At 56.8% G+C, this 21,447-nt stretch overlaps 1 protein-coding gene across 11 annotated transcripts in view; it reads left to right on the top strand.

Annotated features, from left to right (window-relative positions):
* PPFIA4 (PTPRF interacting protein alpha 4) overlaps positions 1-21,447 on the top strand; it is a 65,346-nt gene that overhangs the window by 31,932 nt on the left and 11,967 nt on the right. For 8 of the 11 annotated variants that reach the window (XM_063178102.1, XM_063178101.1, XM_063178104.1 and 5 more), the window contains 17 exons: positions 5,678-5,779; positions 5,886-6,050; positions 6,568-6,642; positions 8,181-8,276; positions 8,803-9,024; positions 9,443-9,589; positions 9,683-9,821; positions 11,200-11,279; positions 12,070-12,201; positions 13,799-13,861; positions 15,009-15,100; positions 18,380-18,521; positions 18,737-18,942; positions 19,365-19,605; positions 19,797-19,832; positions 20,421-20,554; positions 20,696-20,853. In XM_063178102.1, the coding sequence (XP_063034172.1) occupies positions 5,678-5,779; positions 5,886-6,050; positions 6,568-6,642; positions 8,181-8,276; positions 8,803-9,024; positions 9,443-9,589; positions 9,683-9,821; positions 11,200-11,279; positions 12,070-12,201; positions 13,799-13,861; positions 15,009-15,100; positions 18,380-18,521; positions 18,737-18,942; positions 19,365-19,605; positions 19,797-19,832; positions 20,421-20,554; positions 20,696-20,853 (2,230 nt within the window). The remainder of the gene's footprint in view (positions 1-5,677; positions 5,780-5,885; positions 6,051-6,567; positions 6,643-8,180; positions 8,277-8,802; positions 9,025-9,442; positions 9,590-9,682; positions 9,822-11,199; positions 11,280-12,069; positions 12,202-13,798; positions 13,862-15,008; positions 15,101-18,379; positions 18,522-18,736; positions 18,943-19,364; positions 19,606-19,796; positions 19,833-20,420; positions 20,555-20,695; positions 20,854-21,447) is intronic. The other 3 variants (XM_063178109.1, XM_063178108.1, XM_063178107.1) reach the window with 2 other exon arrangements.

Genomic DNA, 21,447 nt, shown 5'->3' with positions numbered 1-21,447 from the left:
CATGCCGAGTCAGCAGCGCATCCTTCCCACCCATCCCTGCCGCTCCCTCAGGATCAATCTCTCCAATTAGGGGCTTTAAAATGTCATTAATCCTACAGCTGGAGCTGCTTTGTCCCCAGGCTTGGTGCCTTGGAGCAGCAGCCGTGCTCCTGCCACAAACAGGGAATTTTGCTGCCTGTGGTGTGATCCTGCTGCATCCCTGTCTGTGCTGCAGATGGCACAGGGACAGAAACGGGGGCCTTGGGCTGAGGACTTTGGCATTCCAGCTTTCCCATGCTACAGGCCTAGGAGCGTTCTCCCCCTGAGCTTCCTAAACCTCTCTGTGCTTTTCCAGCCATCTCCATGCTGCTGGTTCCTGGCCTGCCTCCAGCTCTTCCCTGTGCCTTCCCCCCTGATGCAGCCAAGGAGAAAAACCCCAAACCCCCAACATGCCTGGTGCTGATTAAAGATCCAAGTCCCAGTCCACAGCATCCCACTTCAACAGCTTGTGTGGTGCTCCAGGTCTCCCTCCCTGCTCTGAAAACAGCATCTCTATATCCTGCTCCATCCTTCCATCCTGCTCCATCCTTCCATCCTGCTCCATCCTGCTCCATCCTGCTCCATCCTTCCATCCTGCTCCATCCTGCTCCATCCCTCCATCCTGCTCCATCCTGCTCCATCCTTCCATCCTGCTCCATCCCTCCATCCTGCTCCATCCCTCCATCCTGCTCCATCCTTCCATCCTGCTCCATCCCTCCATCCTGCTCCATCCTGCTCCATCCTTCCATCCTGCTCCATCCCTCCATCCTGCTCCATCCCTCCATCCTGCTCCATCCTTCCATCCTGCTCCATCCCTCCATCCTGCTCCATCCTGCTCCATCCCTCCATCCCTCCATCCTGCTCCATCCTTCCATCCTGCTCCATCCCTCCATCCTGCTCCATCCTGCTCCATCCTTCCATCCTGCTCCATCCCTCCATCCTGCTCCATCCCTCCATCCTGCTCCATCCTTCCATCCTGCTCCATCCCTCCATCCTGCTCCATCCCTCCATCCTGCTCCATCCCTCCATCCTGCTCCATCCTTCCATCCTGCTCCATCCCTCCATCCTGCTCCATTCTTCCATCCTGCTCCATCCCTCCATCCTGCTCCATCCCTCCATCCTGCTCCATCCTTCCATCCTGCTCCATGTCTCTATCCTGCTCCATCCCTCCATCCTGCTCCATCCCTCCATCCTGCTCCCTCTCACCCCAGGACTTGGGGCCAAGCCCAGTCAGTCACTTGGTGGAGGTTTGGTTTTAATCCAAACTGGCCCCTTCCTGAAGTGCTGGGCTTGCAGGGCTCCTGGGGACTCTCAGGCTGTGTTTTTCCACCCTTGGACTGGAGATCAGGCACCTCTCCTTCACTTTCTAATCTGTTAATAGGCGTCCCTGCTTAGTCACAGAGCTTATCAGAGCAGGGCAGGCACCTCTGCCTTGCCTGGGAGACTCCTGGCCATGGCCAGGGCAGAGGAAAATCATCTGGATCCTCTTTATGTCCACTTTGCTGGGATGGAGGGCCAGGGCACACCTGTGGATGGGGGTGGAGGCTGCACTCCACAGTGCAACACTGCAGCCATGAGCTGGGACAGCTTGTCATGGTCCCCAGCTTGCCTGGTGCCCACCAGTGACCCAGAGCAAGGTGGCAATGTTGGCATCTGGCACAGCCAGGGCTGAGGGAGGTGGCTGCAAACGGGAGCTGCAGTGGTTTATTCCTATTTTTTATTCCCAAGGCATCATACTCGGGCCCTGTGTACTTGGCTGACCTCACTGCTGGCCTGGCTCGCCGCAGGGCTGTTGCTATTTTTGATGTAAATGTTCATTTTTGCAGCTTTCCCTGAGGGGGGACAGTGACCGAGGGCTCTTTGATTTGCCGTGGGGTGCTCCAGGCCTGGCACAGGATGTGGGACACAGAGCACAGGATGCAGGCAGCATTCCTGTCGGGATGAAGGGCTGGGAGAGGAGCAGCCCTGGGGGAGGGCTGGTGGCAGCTCTGTGCTGTGCCCACCCTGGCTGTGACCTGCTGACCGCCTGTGCTCTGGGCTGGCCACAGCAGGGGCTGCCTCTCTCTCCAGAGGATTTGCTCCCTTTTAATCCCCTCTTTCAGGATGAAATCCTGATTGCAGGAGCATCTGTACAGCCTGGCCACCACAGCGAGGGAATGCAGGGAGAGGGGGCTGGATGCTGGTGATCTCTGTCCCCAGCTCTGGCCATCCCTCCCTGGGTGATGGTGATCTCTGTCCCCAGCTCTGGCCATCCCTCCCTGGGTGATGGTGATCTCTGTCCCCAGCTCTGGCCATCCCTCCCTGGGTGATGGTGATCTCTGTCCCCAGCACTGGCCACCCCTGTCCTCTTGCTGCCTCCAATGCCTTGTCCCACCCATCCCACGCTGTCCTGCTCTGTTCACTCCCATGGGAAGAGCATCTGTGTCCACAGCCAGTGTCCCCTTCCAGCCACGGGGCAGAAGAGAGGCTTTGGATCCTCAGGGTCCTGGCCTGCTGCTGGAAAAGCCCAGAGCTGATGCATCTCCCACGTTTTCAGCTCGGGCTGCTGGGAGCCATTCCCAGGGCCATCCCGGTGCCAGGATGCTTTTCCCAAGCTCCTGGAGCCCTGCCGCCTGTCTCTCAGCATGTTGAGGGACTGGGGGAGTGACAGATCCCTGAATCTGTGGTGATGCACAGGCACCTCTCTGGCACATCTCCTGCTGCTGTCTGCTTGCCGGCATTCCCAGCCCGGCTCTAATCCGCAGGGATGCTCGGGAGCTGCTGGCAGCGCTTGCATAACGCACGGAACAGGCACGTGTACCTGCGCCGGGCCTGATGCCCTGAGCCCATCGGGATTAGGATCGGGATCGGGATCAGGGTCGGGATCGCATGGGGATTGGAATCGCACTGGGATTGGGATCGGGATCGAGATCGCACCGGGATCAGGATCACACTGGGATCACACTGGGATCAGGATCGCACCAGGATCGGGATCGGGATCAGGATCGCACTGGGATCAGGATGGGGATCACACCGGGATTGGGATCAGGATTGCACTGGGATCAGGATGGGGATCACACCGGGATTGGGATCAGGATTGCACTGCGATCCGGATCGGGATCACACCGGGATTGGGATCAGGATCGCACTGGGATCCGGATCGGGATCACACCGGGATTGGGATCAGGATTGCACTGGGATCAGGATCGGGATTGCACCGGGATTGGGATCAGGATCGCACCGGGATTGGGATCGGGATTGCATTGGGATCAGGATCGGGATTGCACCGGGATTGGGATCAGGATTGCACTGGGATCCGGATGGGGATCACACCGGGATTGGGATCAGGATTGCATTGGGATCAGGATCGGGATTGCACCGGGATTGGGATCAGGATCGCACCGGGATTGGGATCGGGATTGCATTGGGATCAGGATCGGGATTGCACCGGGATTGGGATCGGGATCGCACCGGGATCAGGATCGGGATCGCACCAGCATCACACTGGGATCAGGATCGGGATCAGGATCGGGGTCGGGATCGCACCGGGATCAGGATCAGGATCGCACCGAGATCGGGATCAGGATTGGGATCAGGATCGGGATTGGGAACAGGATCGCACTGGGATTGGGATCAGGATTGCACCGGGATCGGGATCACACCAGGATCACACTGGGATCAGGCTCGGGATCGGGATCAGGATCACAGTGGGATCACACTGGGGTCAGGATTGGGATCAGGATCACACTGGGATCAGGACTGGGATCACACTGGGATCACACTGGGGTCAGGATCACACTGGGATCAGGACTGGGATCACACTGGGGTCAGGATCAGGATCGGGATCACACCGTGGTCCCAGCGCCGGGCAGGGCACAGCTCCAGGAAGGGCTGGGCTGGCACGGTGGGATCCCACTGGAGCTGGGCCTGCCGAGGGTTCCCTGTGCTCTGGGGGCTCTGGGATGGTCCCAGAGCAAGGATGGAATGGGGCATGGCAGAGGTTAGTGACAAGGTTTGGGGTGTTGTGACAGATCTGGGGGAGAACTGGTGGGGAGAAGGGTGATAGGATGATCCCAGGGCTGGAGGGATCCCTGGGGAAGGGATGGAGCCAGGATTGGAGCGGTCCCTAAGATGAGATGGGAAGAGGGAAAACTGCAGGGCTGGAGTGGTCCCTGGGGAATGGATGGGGCAGGAAGGGGTCTGGGAAGGAACTGGGGACCTCAGGCCCTGGGGCAATGCCAGGGCAGGGGTATGGAGCAGGAGTGTGAGGTGGCAGCTGCCTAAGGCAGGTGACAGGCAGGAAAGCAGCTGTTTGTGGGATCAGTGATTCTTTCCCCTCACTGCAGCCTGCTCAGGTCCTGTCCCACTGTGGGGGTCTCAACTGCACCACTGGCTCCACCATCCCCACCAATCCCAGGCTACAAACCCCAGCAGTGGGACAGGTTTGGGAGGGAAGGGAGAGGGAAAACCTGGCTGGGGCAAGCAGATGTAAAAGCTCAGGATTTCTCAGAGCTTCAGCTGTCACAGGAGGTTTCACTTGGAGCTGAGCAGAGCATTTGGTTCAGCCTAAGCCTCAATGCTTTGCTTCAGTTTGAAGGGGTTTTATTTGGTAAACCTGAAAATTAAAGTGAAAAAGAATTTCATGCTGTAAAGCAGCTCTCAACCCCCTTTTGAAATTTGGTTTGTTAATGCTCCATCAAATCCTTCTTGGCTTCTTCTGAAATCCTTTGCCTTTTAAAATTCTTTCCAGCACTGAACATGGTGTGAATTCATGGCATGTTCCTGCATTTGCATTTCTCACCCTAAGAAATCCCAGCTGCAAAACCTCACTTAGGCCTGGCACCACTGAAGAGACACTGGGAGCAATGGGAGGTGCTCCTGGGCTCACCCAGGTGCCTGGGTTCCATTTCCTATGGGAAAGGGAACCCTCCTGCATCCAAGGGACTTCAAAGTGAATTTCCCTTTCCCTCCAACACAAGTGTGATTGTGGCTTTCATCCTGTCTTGAGGGATGTGCTGGGTGTGCAGCATTTCTTTGGCATTGCTCTGGGCTTGGCTCTTCCTTGCTGGCTGTCACATCCCTGGAGGAAGCAGCGGCAGCAGCAAGAGCTGGTGGCACCTGGCTGTCTCCTGCTGTGCCCCATCCCTCTCAGCTGGGACTTGGGACCTGGGGGTGCCCCATATGCAGCTCACCGATGCTCCACATGCTAGACTGAGGCAGCAACCTCTTTTTTGCAAGGAAGTTTTGGATGATTCCAGATCCTGAGGCCATGGCAGAGGCTGGCTCAGGGCCAGGGGGCTCATCCTGACCAGCTGTGGCTTTGTGGTGAGTTTTAGCCTGATGGGATGCTCCAAGGTGGGATGTGCATCCAGGGGACAGTGGGAATGGGAATGTGCTGGTGGTCTTGACTGGGATGCTTTAAATGCCATCCACCACCTCTGCAGCTGTAGAACAGCTTCTTGTGCCATTGGACATCAAGTGGGATAAATCTTGAGCTGCTGTGTTCTCCTTGTCCAGAGCATGAGGGAAGCCAGGAATAAATCCCCTCCTGGCCTGGCTGTGCCTCTCCACTGGTTTCTCCACATTCCCTCGGTGCTGCCCTGGTTGGGTTTGGATGGAAATGCTGTGCTGGAGGTGCAGCAGTGCTGACTCCCCCATGCCCTGTCGCTGCTCTCCGCAGGAGTTTGCGACGCTGACGCGGGAGCTCAGCGCCTGCCGGGAGCAGCTCCTGGAGAGGGAGGAGGAGATCTCAGAGCTGAAAGCCGAGCGCAACAACACCCGGGTAAGCCTGGGGACCCTGCTGGGGGCCCTCAGCCCTGGCACTGTGGGGGCCCCGGGGCTGCTGGGCCCCTCCTGGCAGTGACAGCCCCTCTGTCATCCCCCCGCAGCTCCTGCTGGAGCACCTGGAGTGCCTGGTGTCACGGCATGAGCGCTCCCTCAGGATGACCGTGGTCAAGCGGCAGGCCCAGTCACCATCTGGGGTGTCCAGTGAGGTCGAGGTGCTCAAGGCACTCAAGTCGCTCTTTGAGCATCACAAGGCACTGGATGAAAAGGTGGGAAAGCTGCTGGGACCTCTCCTGGCTCAGAGTTCCTTCTCCCACCCCTCCACTCCCTCCCTGCTACTGTGTGTTGTTAAGGTGACATGGGTCACTCAGCAGGAAAGTCTTGGATATCCCAAAGCTGCAGTGAGGAGCTGCTAGGGCTGCCCAGTGTATCCTCTGGGTTTGAGGCTGTTGGGGACAGGGAACTCCCTCAGGTCACTCTCGGGGTGGTGGCATTTGACACCCTGGGTCAGTCTTCATTTTTCCTCCTCATTCATTCACCCCAAGCATCTCCTTCCTCTGCTGGGAGACTCTCCAGGCTGTCCTGGCCATAGAGGTCCAAGAATTGACTCAGCCTGTTTTCTCCAACACAGTTTAACCCCCTGTGATGGCCTGGATGATCCTGAACCTGTGAATCCACCTGAGCCTGGCTGTCGGTCTAACAAACAGGCCTGGGAGCATGCCTAAATCCTGGCCACCCTCATCCTGGATCAATAACAGCCTTTCCCATTGTTTCACTCACCTGCAGGTGAGGGAACGCCTGCGTGCAGCCTTGGAGCGCGTGGCCACCCTGGAGGAGCAGCTCGTGGATGCCCATCGGCAGGTAAGGGGTACCTGGGCACCTGCTGGGCTGGGGATGCTCCCCATTACCTTGGGCAGTTCATGTGGTATTTGCATTTGGTCAGGTTCTTTGTAAGGCTTTTGTTCTAAAATTGCTGTTTACTTGAAGGTTTGTCTGTGTTTAAGGAAACCTTGGAAAGATTCTGAGAACTGTTTGTCTCACAGGTGACATTTCCCTGTTGTTTGCTGTTTGGAATTCATGTCACTGACAAAAACAGTCTGAATCTGAATCATTCCAGGGGGCTGAGGGTGACGTGGGATTTGCCCTGACTTGGCAGAGACCCAAACCACACTGCTTCAAGCACCTCATCTTGCATCCCCCATCTTCTTCCCTGCTGGAGTCCTGGGGTTGGGAGTTTGCTGTCCCCAACCTCCAGCCGTGGTCATCTCAGAATCCCAGACTCATTTGGGTGGGAAGGAACCTTAAAGCCCATCTCATGTCACCCCCTGCCATGGGCAGGGACACCTTCCACTATCCCAGCTTACCCCAAGCTCTGTCCAACCCAGCCTTGGACACTTCCAGGGAAAAAGTGATCTTGAAGAGACATGAACTCTGTTTCCCTTCCTGGAGTTTATGCCCAGCCACTAGTCCCAAAAGGAAGGAGCCATTCTACAGCCTCTGCTGGCCAAATTTTGCTCCTCTTTCCAGTTCCCAGGATAAGTCTCATGGTATTTCCCAGGCTCCCAGGCCCCTCTCCTTTCAGGGACCATTCCCCACCCTCGCCTATCAGAGCAGGACACAGTGCCAGCGTCTACCCCCTTCTCCTGCTGCACTGGGTTCAGAATTTGTGTGGCTGTAAACCAGTGAAATGAGCTGGGAGGGAGCCCTGGGCTCACCAGGAAAACCTTCCTCAGTACTGAGCCTTCCCAGCACCTCTGACTTCCTCTCTCTTAGAGTCGTGGAATCATTAAAGCTGGAAAAGCCTCCAACCTTTGACCAAACACCCCCATGCCCACTGAACAATATTGTGAAGTTTCACATCCACTTGTTTTTTGAACACTTCCAGTGATGGTGACTCCATCACTGCCCTGGGTAGTTGTGCCAGGGCCTGACCACCCTTTCAGTGAAAGATTTTTTCCTGATGTCCCACCTGACCCTCCCCTGGCATAGCTTGAGGCCCTTTCTTCTTGTCCTGTCCCTTTGTTCCCTGGGAGCAGAGCCTGACTGCCCCTCACCCTGGCTGCCCCCTCCTGTCAGGAGTTGTGCAGAGCCAGGAGGTCCCCCCTGAGCCTCCCTTTCTCCAGGCTGAGCCCCTGCAGCTCTCTCAACCACTCTTGGTGTTCCAGTCCCTTCCCCAGTTCTATTCCCTTCCCTAAACACACTCCAGCCCCTCAGTGTCTTCCTGGACTGGGAGGCCCAGAGCTGCCCCAGGATTCCAGCTGTGCCCCCAGCAGTGCCAGCTCAGGGCTGTTCCTCACCTGCTCCCTCTGGGCCCCCCAGCCAGGAGCAGGACTTTGGCAGGGAGCTGGTGCCTCAGCTCCTGCTGTCCCCGGTGCTGATCAGGTCCCTGCTCCCTGCAGGTGGCAGCTCTGCAGCAGGGCTCTGCCCGGGAGCCGGCGGCGGGCGAGCGTGAGGACAGGGAGCCCAAGGAAGCAGCACCCAAACTTCCATGGAAGGTGAGAGCCCAGCAAAGCCCTGCTCTGACCCTGCTCAGGGAGGCTGTCATTTCTCCCACCTCCCTGATGCTGGCTCCAGGGTGCTGAAAGCTGTTTTCCCTCTCCTCTGGGTCCAGCCCCATGGGAAATGCCTGTTCCTGGTGAGTACAGGCCATTTCTGAGGGGGTGCACTGAATTTGTGCTTGGGTGCTCCAAGGGGTTCTGCTTCCCAGAGATCACAGAATGATTTGTATGGGAAGAGACCTTAAAGGCCATCTTGTTCCAACCCCCATCATGGGCAGGGATATCTTCCACCAGATGCTCTGGTGGAAGAGCATCAGCCACCCCTATTCCATCATTCCTGTAAGCATCCCCATCCCTGGCTTGTGGAGGCTGTTGATGGAGGTCTCAGAGCCCCCTGTCTCCACTTCCATCCCTTCACTGCGTCCCTGCAGGGCCACATTCTCACTCTGAGTAGCTGCAGGCAATGCCACAGCCTGGGAGCTTTGGAGCATCCCAGTATCCACCTCCCTCTGGTGCCTTGCAGCGTCTCTCCAATGGCTCCGTCCACCCGGACGACGAGGCCGGGCGGGTGGTGGAGCTGCAGGAGCTCCTGGAGAAGCAGAATTTTGAAGTGGTCCAGGCCAAGGAACGAATCTCTGCCTTGGCTGCCAGCGTGGCTGAGCTGGAGGAGGATTTGGGCACTGCCAGGAAGGATCTGATCAAATCTGAGGAGATGAGCAGCAAGTACCAGAGAGACCTCAGAGAGGTGAGTGAGTCCCTGTCCCCTTGCACTGCCCAGCCTAGGGCAGAGACCTCACAGCTGTGTCCACTGGGCTGGGAGGGGATTGAACTCCTGTTATGTGCAGGATGTTCTCCAAAAGAGGCCGCTGCCTTTGGGAAATTGTCCCCAAGTCCATCAGCAGGACTTCCCTGAGGTTACAGACAGGCTCTCAGGTGTGCAGCACACCTGGGGCAGTGACCTGTGTCCTCTCTAGAAGGTTTTCCTGTGATTGTTTGACTCTCCCTTCATCACTGTCCCATTCTGCTGTCCCTCATTCCCATGTCAAGAGGGGTTTTCCCTTCCCTTAGACTCGGGGTGTCCCAGGCTTGAAGGAGCTAGATGGCCTCGCTATTCCCAAAATGCTGTCACAGAGCAGGATGTGACAGCCCCATTGCTTCCCCAGGCCCTGGCACAGAAGGAGGACATGGAGGAGAGGATCACCACGCTGGAGAAGCGGTACCTGGCAGCCCAGCGAGAGGCCACCTCCATCCATGACCTCAATGACAAACTGGAGAATGAGTTGGCCAACAAGGAGTCCCTGCACCGCCAGGTACCGGCCCTGAGTGTCCCCTTGCCCGGGGCTGGGGCAGGAGGGGTGCTGGGTGGGCCATGCCCGGGTGGCACACACGCTGCTGTCCCACAGTGCGAGGAGAAGGCGCGGCACCTGCAGGAGCTGCTGGAGCTGGCCGAGCAGAAGCTGCAGCAGACAATGAGAAAGGCAGAGACGCTGCCCGAGGTGGAAGCCGAGCTGGCCCAGCGCATTGCTGCGCTCACCAAGGCAAGTGGCAGGGCTGGGGCCGGGCTGCAGGGGCTGGGCTGGAGCTGCTGGGGACGGCAGAGACCAGAGGGAATGGGAGGAAAGGGATCGGGGAGGGATCAGGGAGGGATCCGAGAGGGAGGGCAGGGATTGGAAAGGAGGGCAGGGGTTGGAGAGGGAGGGCAGTGCTGGGGCCAGGGGAGGAGCTGGGTCTGGCTGCCCCCTTGTATTTGTCCAGGTTTAGAGCAAATTTGGGGAAGAATCCCCCAAAGGAGCTCCGGTGGGAAAAGCAGATCCAATTGGCCCCTCCCCCCAACTGGTCCGGGAGGAAAAAATACCTCCTTGGAGAAAGGTGGAAAAAAACTGTTTATTAAACAATAAAACCAAAACAATATCAAACAATGAGACCCCTTGCCACTCTAAAAGAGATGACAAACTGAGAAAACCCCGTCCCTGCTCACTCAGTCTCTGGTCAGTCCCTCCGGTGCTGGAATTGTCTCAGGCCAGGCCCGGCCCGGTGGGCCACAGCTGCAGCTGTTGGTGCTCTCCTGGGTGTTCAGTCCAGAGTCAAGAGGTCCAAAGAAAAGAAAAAAACACAGTCCAGGGAACTTCTTTGCCTCGGCTAGCTAACACTAACTAAAAAGCAAAAGAAGAGCTCTGTCCCACTGTCTGTCCGCAGACAACAACAGTTCAGGAGGAGGAATGTGGAGGAGTGAGAGCAGTGTCTGGAGGAAAAAAAACCTGCACTTCTCTCCCCCCTTCACTCTCTGCAATAAGTCTTAAAGGTGCAAAACTTACTATTCAGCATAAACAGAACAAGATGATTTGGGATAAAAGCATCATACAGCCAACCCAGGACACCCCTGCAGCCATGGAGCCCCTGGCAGCCCAAGGCATCCCACTCTGCTTCCCAGCTGTGGCCTTTCTGTCCCCTTGTCCCCCACTGCTGCAGGGACAAGGCACTGCCTTTAAAGGACACCTCAATGTGTCCTGCACATGAAGGGTTTGCTGCCTTCCCTTGGCCCCTTTCTCCAAGGCAGGGATGGCCCTGTCTGTGTGGATGCCCTTTGGCTTGGGTGAGACCACTCTAAGATGAGGAGAAAGAGGAAGCACCAGGCTGGATTTTGGAGGGGGCAGGCCTGGAGGGAGGAATGGATGCAGCCATCCCTGCCCTTCCTGGGTTCTGGAATGGTGTTTAGGCTCTCACCGAGCACCTCCAGCTCCTGTCACCATGCAGCAGGGCCAGTTTGGGCTCACAGGGAGCCCTGCAGGGATGCAGGCAGCGGGATAGAGCCCTGCATGCCAGGAAAGACTCAGATGCAGAGATGGACACCAGGATGCAGCAGGGCCCTCTTGGCTTTGGGAGCATCATCCGAGAAGGCTGCTCTGCTTTTCCCAGGCAGAAGAGAGGCACGGGAGCATCGAGGAGCACCTCCGGCAGCTGGAGACTCAGCTGGAGGAGAAGAACCAGGAGCTGGCCAGGGTGAGTCCTGATCCTTGGTGCCTGGGTACCTGGGCACACGTGGATTGCAGTTTGGGAGCAGCTTGGGAGAACAGCCTGGTTAATCCTTTCCCATCTGGGATCACTTAAACTTGAGCCACACAGGAGCTCATGGCACTCTCTGCTGTGATTTCCCATCTCCCAGGCATCCAAGACTTGCTGTTAATATTCCACACCCACTCCTCTCTCAGCATCACTCTCTGGGGGAAGCTGGAACCCCAAAGGGTGGAAGGGGAGGCTTCAGCAGTTCTTCCCCTGAGCCTGGATCAGCAGAATTAAAAGGGCAGGGAAGCTGAGCTGCTGTGCCCTGGGCTGCACAGTCCATTCTTCAGCTTCTGTGCTTCTCAGCTGGGGCTGGGCTGTCCCTGCAGGAGGCTCTGATGCCCATTTCTCGGGTCACCCAGGTGACATTACATGATGTGGCCCTGGGGAAGCCCCCAGATGTTTTGCCTTAAGACAGATATTTGAAAATCCAGAGGTTCCGTGTCCAGTGGTGTCTGGAAGGTGCCCCCAGTGTGGGTATCCCTGGCAGACACACAGGAGAAGCTTCCTTGAGGGGCAGGCAGGCATGGTCTCCTTAATCCTTTTCTCTCCTGTTCATCCCTGCCTGGGAGCTGGCAGAGGCAGCAGGGCCAGCTCAGAGGGTCCAACCAGGGTTTGTCCCCAGACACTGGGCCTGGTGGGCCAGCTCTGACACTGCAGCAGGCACAGGAAGGCAGGAGGGCACTGAGCCCCTGTGGATGTGACACAGGTGTCTGTGTGTCTGTCCCAGGCACGGCAGAGGGAGAAGATGAACGAGGAGCACAACAAGCGGCTCTCGGACACCGTGGATCGGCTGCTGAGCGAGAGCAACGAGCGGCTGCAGCTGCACCTCAAGGAGAGGATGGCAGCCTTGGAGGAGAAGGTACTGCCTGGGGCAGGGCTTCTCTGGGGCTTGAGGGGTCTGCAGTCCCTCTGTGCTTCATCCAGCCATGGCCCAGGGCTGGAAGTGCCTGTGCAGGGCTGGAGAAATGGTAACGTGCAAGACATGGCTGTGCTGGGGCTGGTGGAGCACAGGGAACTGCTCTGGTCACCTCACTCAGGGAGACCCCCTCCACACCATCTCCCACCTCCCACAGCTTCAGGATTTGTCCTGCTCCTTTCCCTCACCTCGCTGTTTCTGCTGGTGCAGCCCTGATGCCACCTGTGCCCAGCTGTCAGAGCAAATCCTACCTGCATTTTGCAGGAAAAATTGCAGTGTTCATCCTGTCCCAGTGCCCATCCCTCCACATGCTGCCTTAAAACTTTCCTGTCCCCAGCTGCAGACTGATTTCCCTTCTCCAAGCCAGGGCAGTGTCCATGAACATCTCCCACCTGACTCCTGGGAACTGGGTTTCCTGGGAGGAGCTGGCTGGAGCTGTGGCTGCCTCAGTGTGAATGGAATTAACTGGGAGCAGCTGGCTCCAAGCAAGCATCCATCCAGAGTGCCAGTGGGAGGTCAGGCCTTGGTGATTCAGCTCTCTCAGGGTTCCTGCCCTCAGCACACAGGTGCATCCTCCAGCTGATGCCCCCAGGGCTGGCTCTGTCCCCCCACCCCATTGCTCTGCTCCTCCTGTCCTCAACCAAATGTGACTATGCCAGCATGTCCAGTTATTCAGCAGATTTCTCTGGATAAAGAGCAGGACCCAACCTGGAGGGATGAGTCCAAATCCCACCCCAGCAAGCAACAGGGACCAGAGTGGTGACACGTTTTGAAGGGCATTGCCTGCTCCCCAGTCTGGTGCCAGCACTTGCCCACCCTGAGAGTTCATCCATTTCTTTCATGCACAAAAAGGATCCTGTTTGGCTGCCAGCACTTACCAAAAATGAGCACTGGTTGAGGCAGTTACAAACTCTCCAGGGGAGGTTTAGACAGATATTAGGGGAAAAAAAAAAATCAAGGAAATAATTATAGCATTGGAATAGACTGCTGAGGAGAGTGGTGGAGTCACCATCCCTGGAAGTGTTCCAAAAACATGGATGTGACACTTGGGGTCATGGTTTAGCTATGAACACAGCAGTGCTGAGGGGAATGGTTGGGCTCAATCTTAGAGGGCTTTTCCAGTCTTAACAGTCCCATGATTGTGTGACTATAAGCACATCTCCTTTCCCCCCTACCTACTCCCTAGCTCAGATGTAAGGGACATTTTTCCCTTTGATCTAGCTGCTCGAGGAGTTGTTCTTCTCTCAGACATATTTCCTAATCTTCAAGCCCATCCCTCATCGCCCCCCATGGCCATGCTCAGCCCCAGAGTGGGGCAGGAGTTGAGCTGTGGCCACCCTGCTTGAGAGGCAGGAGCTTTGCAGAGGAGACCTGTGCACAGGCAGGTGAGGAATGGCCCAGAGAGCCTTTTCCAGGTGTTCACTACACAGGAATTCCACACTGGCCATTCCGGGGAGGCCACGTGGCCATTTCCTAAATGGTCTCTCTTTTTCTTTCCTGTTTTTGTTCCCTTTTATTTTATTTTTGGTTTTTCTTAAAGAATACATTGTTACAAGAGCTGGAAAATACCCAAAAGCAGATAGAGGAACACCAGCATGACAAGGTAAATGCGGCTGCAGGGACCTGACCCAGTGATGGCATTGCCTCACTCCCAACCCCCAGTTTGGGGCACTTGCTTCTCCTAAAATGCCCCAGTTTGGGGGCAGCAGAGCACCCAGCAGCAGGAGGCCACACACTCACCCATACAGTGGCTGGATGGAAGCTGCCACCCCTCCCCAGAGAGCCCCGGGTCAGTTCCCTGCCATCCACCTTCTGTCACACTCACCCATCCCTGCGCCCTCTGTGCAGTGCTGAGGCCAGGCTGGCTTCACCCATGCCTGGAGGAGGGCTCAGGAAGCCACAGCCCCTGGCCCCTGAGGCTTCCCCAGGCTGGGGGTGCTCTGCCCCGTGCCCAGCTTGCAGGGACCCCGCAGTGTTCACACCCTGCTCTCAGATGAGGCACTTCAGCATCATCTGCATGAACCCCCAGTGGCCTAGCTAGAAAGCTGCAGGGACATGGCTTTTGGGAGCAGTGGGAGCTTTTGGGATGTGCTGCATGTCTCATGCATGGTTTGGGGGATCAGGGGGCTGCTTTTCCCCTTGCCTGCAGGGAGCATGTGTGCTTATTCCTTGTGCTTCCCAGCCGTGGGTGCTCAGGTCTGGGCAGGGCAGAGCTTGGGGACTTGCATGACACTGCTGGCAATTTGCCCACCCTGGCTTGGCCTGTTTGTCCCCTAGACTGGATCCTGCTGTGCCTGGGAGATCCCTTCTCCCCTCCCTCCCTCCCTGTCCATCTGCAGCCTCCCCTGGCATCTCCCAGCGCTGGATGTGGGCACAGCTTCCCCATGGGGATGGGACTGGGAGCAGGAGGGAGGGCGAGTTTGGCTGAGGGGTCCCTCACTGCCAGTCCCTTGCCAAGGGAGCACACACGTGCAGTCTGGAGAAGAAGCAGAGCATCCAAGTGGGACCTGTTTTCCTTCATCTCCCAAAGCAGCATTCCTTGAGCCCCTGTGCCTGTCTGTCCTGTTCCTCCCTCCCCAGCACCCTCATTCCCTCTGCCTGCATGAGCTCTTTCTCTGCTCATGTGTCCAAGATGCTTTAAACCTGGGCTAGGGAATGTAAGCATGGCAATAGCCAAGGATGTGGATGGCCCCAAACCTGGCAGTTCTCCAGAGCAAACCCAAGCCCTGCCTGTCTCATCCCCCAAACAGCGGCGTTTGTCTGACGAGATCGACAAGCTGAGGCTGGAGGTGGATCAGCTCAAGACCAGGAGTGGGACATTTGTGGAGAGTGTGCACACCAGGTAAGTGTCCCCTGGCTTTGGGGGCAGTTTACTTTGGGGGCCCCAGAGTGTTTCTGGTGCTCCCAAGCTCCAGTGCTGGGCTGCAGGGTCCTCATGGCAGGGTCAGCTCCAGCTGTGCTGTCCCACCATGGATCTGTCCTGGGGTGGGGCATGGACTCTTGAGAATAGCCCAGCCCAACTGAATGGCCCCAAATTTGCTCTTGTTTTTCTGCACAAGTGGCTTAGGACTTATTTTGCTCTGAAAGCTGGATATTCACCAGAGGACTTTCCCCTGTGGAGTACAGGGGATGGGCTTGCAAACCCAAAAAATGAAATTTCCTTTTAGGAAGGGAAACAGAATCTTGTGATTTCAATTGGGACCAATAGGGCAATCTTTAATGCATGTCCCTGCCCTTGATGGCATGCCATGCCTTTTGATGGCTTTGACTTTGGGGAAGATTTTTTTCTTTTATTAATTTTTTTTTAAGTATCCATGCCATGTCCCTCATATCTTCCCCTCCAAGTTGTGTCTTCCTCCTTGGCTTCTCTCCCTGCTTTTGCAACATCTGGAATGGTTAGTTTTGGCCTGTTTTTGTCCTTTGCACTGCACCTGATGTAATCCCGGTCCATTTTCTTCTAGTCAGAAAATTTCCCAATTTTCTTTTTTTTTCCCCTTCAATTGCAATTCCTTTGATGGTATCTCCATTCCAGAGTGTTTGTAAGTCCTTCTTTTCTGTTTTGGCCTTCAAAGGGGATCAATTTTGGCAAGGTTTGGTGCATGTGAAATGAAATTTCATTTCATTCCTTGCAAACCCTAAAAGAAAGGCTTACAAACGCATTGAATTCCTCCTCTAGATGTGATATTAAAAGGAATCACATCTGGGGCAGAAGGAGGAATTGCTTTGGAGCTGTTACAGGCAAAGGAGAATGAAGCCCCTCTGTCTCCAATGCAATGGGCCTCCCACACCCTTTCATTTAAAGTCAGCTGGGATATGGGGACATCCCAGCGCAGGGCACCAGGAGCAGAGGTGAGTCCATCAGGTCTCAGTCTCCAGCACTGACCAGGACACCCAGAGCTGCTTCAGGAAAATGGAGGTGGTAAAGGAGGGTGACAGCACGACAGCCCCACCTGGGACACCACACCCTGCCCTGAGCGCTTCCAGCGTGGGTTCAAGGCAGCAAGGGGTCAGTGGGAGCAACCAGTGAAGAAAATTCCCCTCTTAGCAAAGGTGGAAAAGATGGGGAAGAGCTGATGTAACCAGCCTTGGGCCTGTCAGCAGAAAGGAGAAGAAGGCCTGGAGACCCTGTGTCTGTCATGGAGAGAAAAAATGGGGAGGGTGAGGAAGAGCCTGTGGGGATGAAGGAGAGCTGGGTGCTGGAGCAGAGTCTGGAGCATGTGTGGGACCTCTTTGCATGTTCTGTAAGAGCAGGATGGACAGTTTGGGGATTTTTTTGTATTTCTCAGGTGAAAAATCAGCAGAAATCGTGAGTTGCAGAATGATCCCCCAGCTGAAATGTCAGCTTTTGTCTAAGGTGGTTTTATCTGGTTTTAGCTGGGCAGCAGCTTGTCAGCAGCTCTGAAATCCCTGGAACTTGTGCCTTTGACACACCAGGCTCCAGCCATGCTGCTCATGGTGCTGATTTTGTCTCCAGGCCTGTATCTGCCTGACCTCCAGGCCTGACCTGATTCTGGATCCAGGCCTGCAAACCAGGCCCACCATGATGGAAAAGCACCATCTGCCTCGGGATGCTGCTTTTGTCATCTTAACTTCACCTTAAATTGAACAAACCTCGAGTCTCCAGGGGCACTGTATGTGGGGAGTAATCGCCCTGTGCCCAGGAATGTGCCGGGCTCAGCTCCATGGTTAGGTCTTCAGGGCCAGGAGGAACAAGTGGGCAAAGTGGAGACGTGGAATGAGCACCACGAGTGGCTCCAAGTGCCTTCCTGTCGAGCTGCTGCCTTGCTCTGCCTGGTGTGGGACTCACCAGGGCCTGGCCCACGCACCAGCCCTGGCAAGGAGGAGGAGGGTGAAGAAGTCCCAGCTGGTTCTTGCTGGGAGGTCCCAACAATGCTCATGTCCTCACACCTGGAAGATGTTTCAGGTGGAATTTTATTCACTGTAATCACAGAATCAGTGAGGTTGGAAGAGTCCTCCAAGGTCATCAAGTCCAACCTTCTTCAGCCAAATACCAGCATATCCACTAAATCACATTGCAAAGTGCCTCATCTACCATTTTTCGAACACTTCCAGGGGTGGGAACTCCACCCCTGCCTTGGGCAGCCTGTGCTGGGGCCTGACCAGCCTTCCCATTAAGAAATTTTTCCCAACATCCAACCTGAACCTTCCCTTGAGGCCATTTCCCCTTATCCTGTCACTCACTGCCTGGCAGAAGAGACTGACCCTCATCAGGGCATTTCTCATGAAAATCTGGACTTGATTGTTGTAGGTCCCTTCCAGGAATAAACATGAAAAAGACAAGAGCTCCCTAGCTCCTGCTGGGTACATGGAGATGGAGAAGACAACGAGCTGTGTTGGGACATTCCAGCTGCTCTGGAGAGGGAGGGGCAGGAGGGGCCTGTTCAGCCCTGGCTCCACAGCAGCCCCAGTGCAGGGGCTTTGGGGCAGAACTGGCTGGATGCCCTCATGGGTGCACAGAGGAGGGAGCAGCAGGGGAGGGCCCAGGGCTGAACTTCTGACAGTCTGGGAAAGTTGGGAGTCTCCAGAGGTCAGAGATCATCAGAGGCTGCAGATTCCTCAGAAGGGGCAGCTCCATTCTCTGATCTCTGTGAGCAGGGACAGGAGCCAGGAAGCAGCTGGAGCTGTGCCAGGGCAGGGTCAGGCTGGGTATCAGGAAAGGCTCTTCCCCAGAGGGTGCTGGCACTGCCCAGGCTCCCCAGGGAATGGGCACAGCCCCGAGGCTGCCAGAGCTCCAGGAGTGTTTGGGCAGCGCTGCCAGGGATGCCCAGGGTGGGGTGGGGTCTGTGCAGGGCCAGGAGCTGGACTTGATTGTTGTAGGTCCCTTCCAGCTCAGGATATTCTGTGATTCAATGATTCTGTGAAGGATTCTGTGAGTACATTTCCAGTTCCCCTGTGGGGGAATCGGCACCTTTTTCCAGAGCCTGGTTTTGCATCCTTTCATGCCAAGCCAGCAAACATCACTGGGATGGGCATCCTGCCGTGTTCTCTTCCTCCTGCTCCTTCCCCTCTGTCCCAAGAAGCCGGGGCTGCAAGGGGAGCAGCCTGAGGGTGAGGGTGTCCTGCACAGAGCAATGTTCCCCACAGGACTCTTTCTTCCCAGGTCCCACATGGGCAGTGCCACCGACCTGCGCTTCCCGCTGGGAGCTGTGGTCCATGGCCCAGCCGAGCCCTTCGGAGCAGCCCCGGGGCTGCCCCGGGCACAGAAGGGACGATTCGGTGCCCGGAGAGAGGAGCCAGCCAAGGTAAAGCCTGTGCAGCCCAGAGTGAGGGTCTGCTCCTGCCCTGCATCCTGGGATTGGGGTCACATCTGGAGACTTGGGGCAGTTTCTTTCTCCTGGTGCATTGATGGGGGAACATGGAAGGGTTTCTCATTCGGGTCACATTGAGATAGAACTCCTGCATGGGGATCACCAGTCTGGCTTTTGGAGACATGGGAATGTGGTCCTTGTTCCCCCAGGACTGGGAGCAGGCCCAGGCAGGTGGGGTCCTGGCCGCGGGGCCTCACGCCTTCGACAGCGACCCCGACATCTCCGACGTGGATGAGGATGACCATGAGACGCTGTTCAGCTCCATGGATGTGCTCTCTCCTGGTGGGCACTCAGATGCCCAGACACTGGCCATGATGCTTCAGGAGCAGCTGGATGCCATCAACGAAGAGATCAGGTATGACCATGGCCAAAACCCACCACTGCCTTGTGCAGAAATGGCTCCAGGGGGACAACAAATAGCCTGGAGGCTCTGCTGGCCTTAAATTGGGGCCTGATGTGTCTTCAGCCAGGGAAGTGGCTCCCGGACATCCAGCCACAGGGCTTGGTCCTTCCTGCCAAGTCTCCCTGTCTCTCAGCTGCACCAGTGCTGGCTCAGAGGGTCATTACTTCAATCAATCATATTTCATATCCTCCATGGATATTAAAAGGAATCAGAGTGTGTCTCAGCTCAGGTTTTTGTGGATCCTGATGGATCTTGTTGCCATTCTGGGAGGCTGGGGGTTGAGCACAGGACCAAGGTGCACTTCCCCAGGATAGAGGCCCTGTGTCCCTGGGAAGGCGGGGAGCCAGAAGCCCTGAGTGCTGCTGGTCTCCCAGGATGATCCAGGAGGAGAAGGAGTCCACAGAGCTCCGTGCAGAGGAGCTGGAGACGCGGGTCACGAGCGGCAGCATGGAGGGCCTGAACCTCACCCAGCTGTGCAAGAGGGCCTCCATCCCCACCTCGCTGACAGCCCTGTCCCTGGCCAGCTCATCCCCCCCGCTCAGTGGCCGCTCCACGCCCAAGCTGAGCTCGCGCAGCGCGGCGCAGGACCTGGACCGCATGGGGATCATGACGTTGGTGAGGAGCCGGGAGGGGCCGAGAGGTGGGAGCGAAGCCCGGTGTCCACACGGGCCTGGGGGGGTGTGGGACGATGGGGTGCCCGTGTTTCTGTCTCCAGGCTGGCAGCCTGGCCCCGGGACTGCTCTGGGGGGGTGCTCCATTAACTGCCCCCCTTTCTGTGTCTCTCTCGCTTTCCCCCTTGCAATCAGCCCAGCGACTTGAGGAAGCACCGGAGGAAACTGCTAGTGAGTGGCTCCCATCCCGTTGGTTTTTGTCCAAGCCCTTTTTCCAGCCTGCTCCTGGCTTTATCCACACCAGGTCAGGGTGCAGCAGGCGCGGGATGGAGCTGGGGACCCCAGGGACTCAGCAGGAGGATCATGGGGATCCCGAAAGGTGCTTGGACATGTTCCCACTGGCAGCCTGGGGGGTCTGGCAGGACGTGGGGAGGTTCAGAAAGCCACTGGGTCCTCAAACATTGTGTCCCCTCTGGCAACAGGGTGTCCTTGGGACATTCCCATCTGTGCTCCTCAGAGCCCTCTAATGAGGGCCAGCAGCTTCTGTCCCCACACCCTGACCTGGACCATGGGGTTACATCCTCTCACCCCCCATTCCCAGGATCTCAGCCATACTGTCACATCCTCCCCATCCGCTTGGGCATCTGGAACCATTGCCAGAGCTCTCATTCAGGCCATTCCTGGAGCATGGTAAAGCCCCAGCAGGGCTCTGGTGGCTCTTTTGGCCATGCCTCCATGGAGCAAGAGAGAGGCAGGCAGCAGGGCAAGGATGGAGCTGGGGTCTGGCCTCCCACCCTCACGGCCTCTCCGCTTGTTCAGTCCCCCGCAGCTCGGGACGAGAGCCGGGAGGACAAAACCACCATCAAGTGTGAGACATCCCCGCCCTCCTCACCCAGGACACTGCGGCTGGAGAAGCTGGGCCACCCTGCTCTGAGTCAGGAGGATGGCAGGAGGTATGTGAAGACCCTTGGCATCTCCCTTGGTTTGAGGATACACCTGGGGCACATGTGGGATGGGTGGGCTGGGGTTTGCCGTGTGCCCTGCTCAAGAATAACCTAAAGGCTTTGCTCTTCCTCTCCCTCTTCCATCCCCAGCTCACTGGAGGACCAGGCTAGCAATCCCAGCAGCAGCCAGGACTCCTTGCACAAGGGCTCCAAGAGGAAGGGGATCAAATCCTCCATTGGGCGCCTGTTTGGGAAGAAGGAGAAGGGTCGTTTTAACCAGCTGAGCAGAGAAGGGTCCACGGGGCAGGGTCCGTGAGCAGCCCTGTCCCTGTCTGTGCCAGACCCTCCTCACCCTCTGGCTCTGTCTGCCATTGGGGTGACAGGGAGGGGCTCGGACACCCCGGCTGGTGTGGGGATGCTGGGGCCATGGCAGCTTCAGGGAAGTTGGAGCTTGGTGTTTTCTCCCCTTGGTCTTTCTGGCCTAAGCATAGTGTCACCTTAATGCTCTGTCAGAGCTGGGGTGTGGACAGTGACCTCCTGTCCCTGTATCTCATCTTTAATGTCCCCAGATCTACTTCCCTCCCCATGGATTTTGCAGAGCCCTTTACTAGGAGCTGCTTTTCCATTCCCAAATCCTTTACTACTTCCATGCTGAGTATCGTTGGACTCACTGATCTTTCTGGGTCCCTTCCAGAAAGGACTGTTCTGTGATTTTGGGGTTCTGGGATTTGGAAATAGGAGGGATGGCAGGAGGGGGTCTGCTTGGGCTTCCCAGCAGGGAAGTGCTGGGGGGCCATGGAGGTGGGTTCCAAAGGGACACTGTCACCTTCTGTGCTGTCACTGTGTGTCCCCCTGGCATAGGGATGGTGACAATGCCCACACTGGCCCTGTGGGAGATCACA

The sequence above is a fragment of the Melospiza melodia genome, chromosome 28 (genome assembly GCF_035770615.1).
Source record: "Melospiza melodia melodia isolate bMelMel2 chromosome 28, bMelMel2.pri, whole genome shotgun sequence".
NCBI classification, from domain to species: domain Eukaryota; kingdom Metazoa; phylum Chordata; class Aves; order Passeriformes; family Passerellidae; genus Melospiza; species Melospiza melodia.
This window is presented reverse-complemented; position numbering and strand designations above follow the sequence as displayed.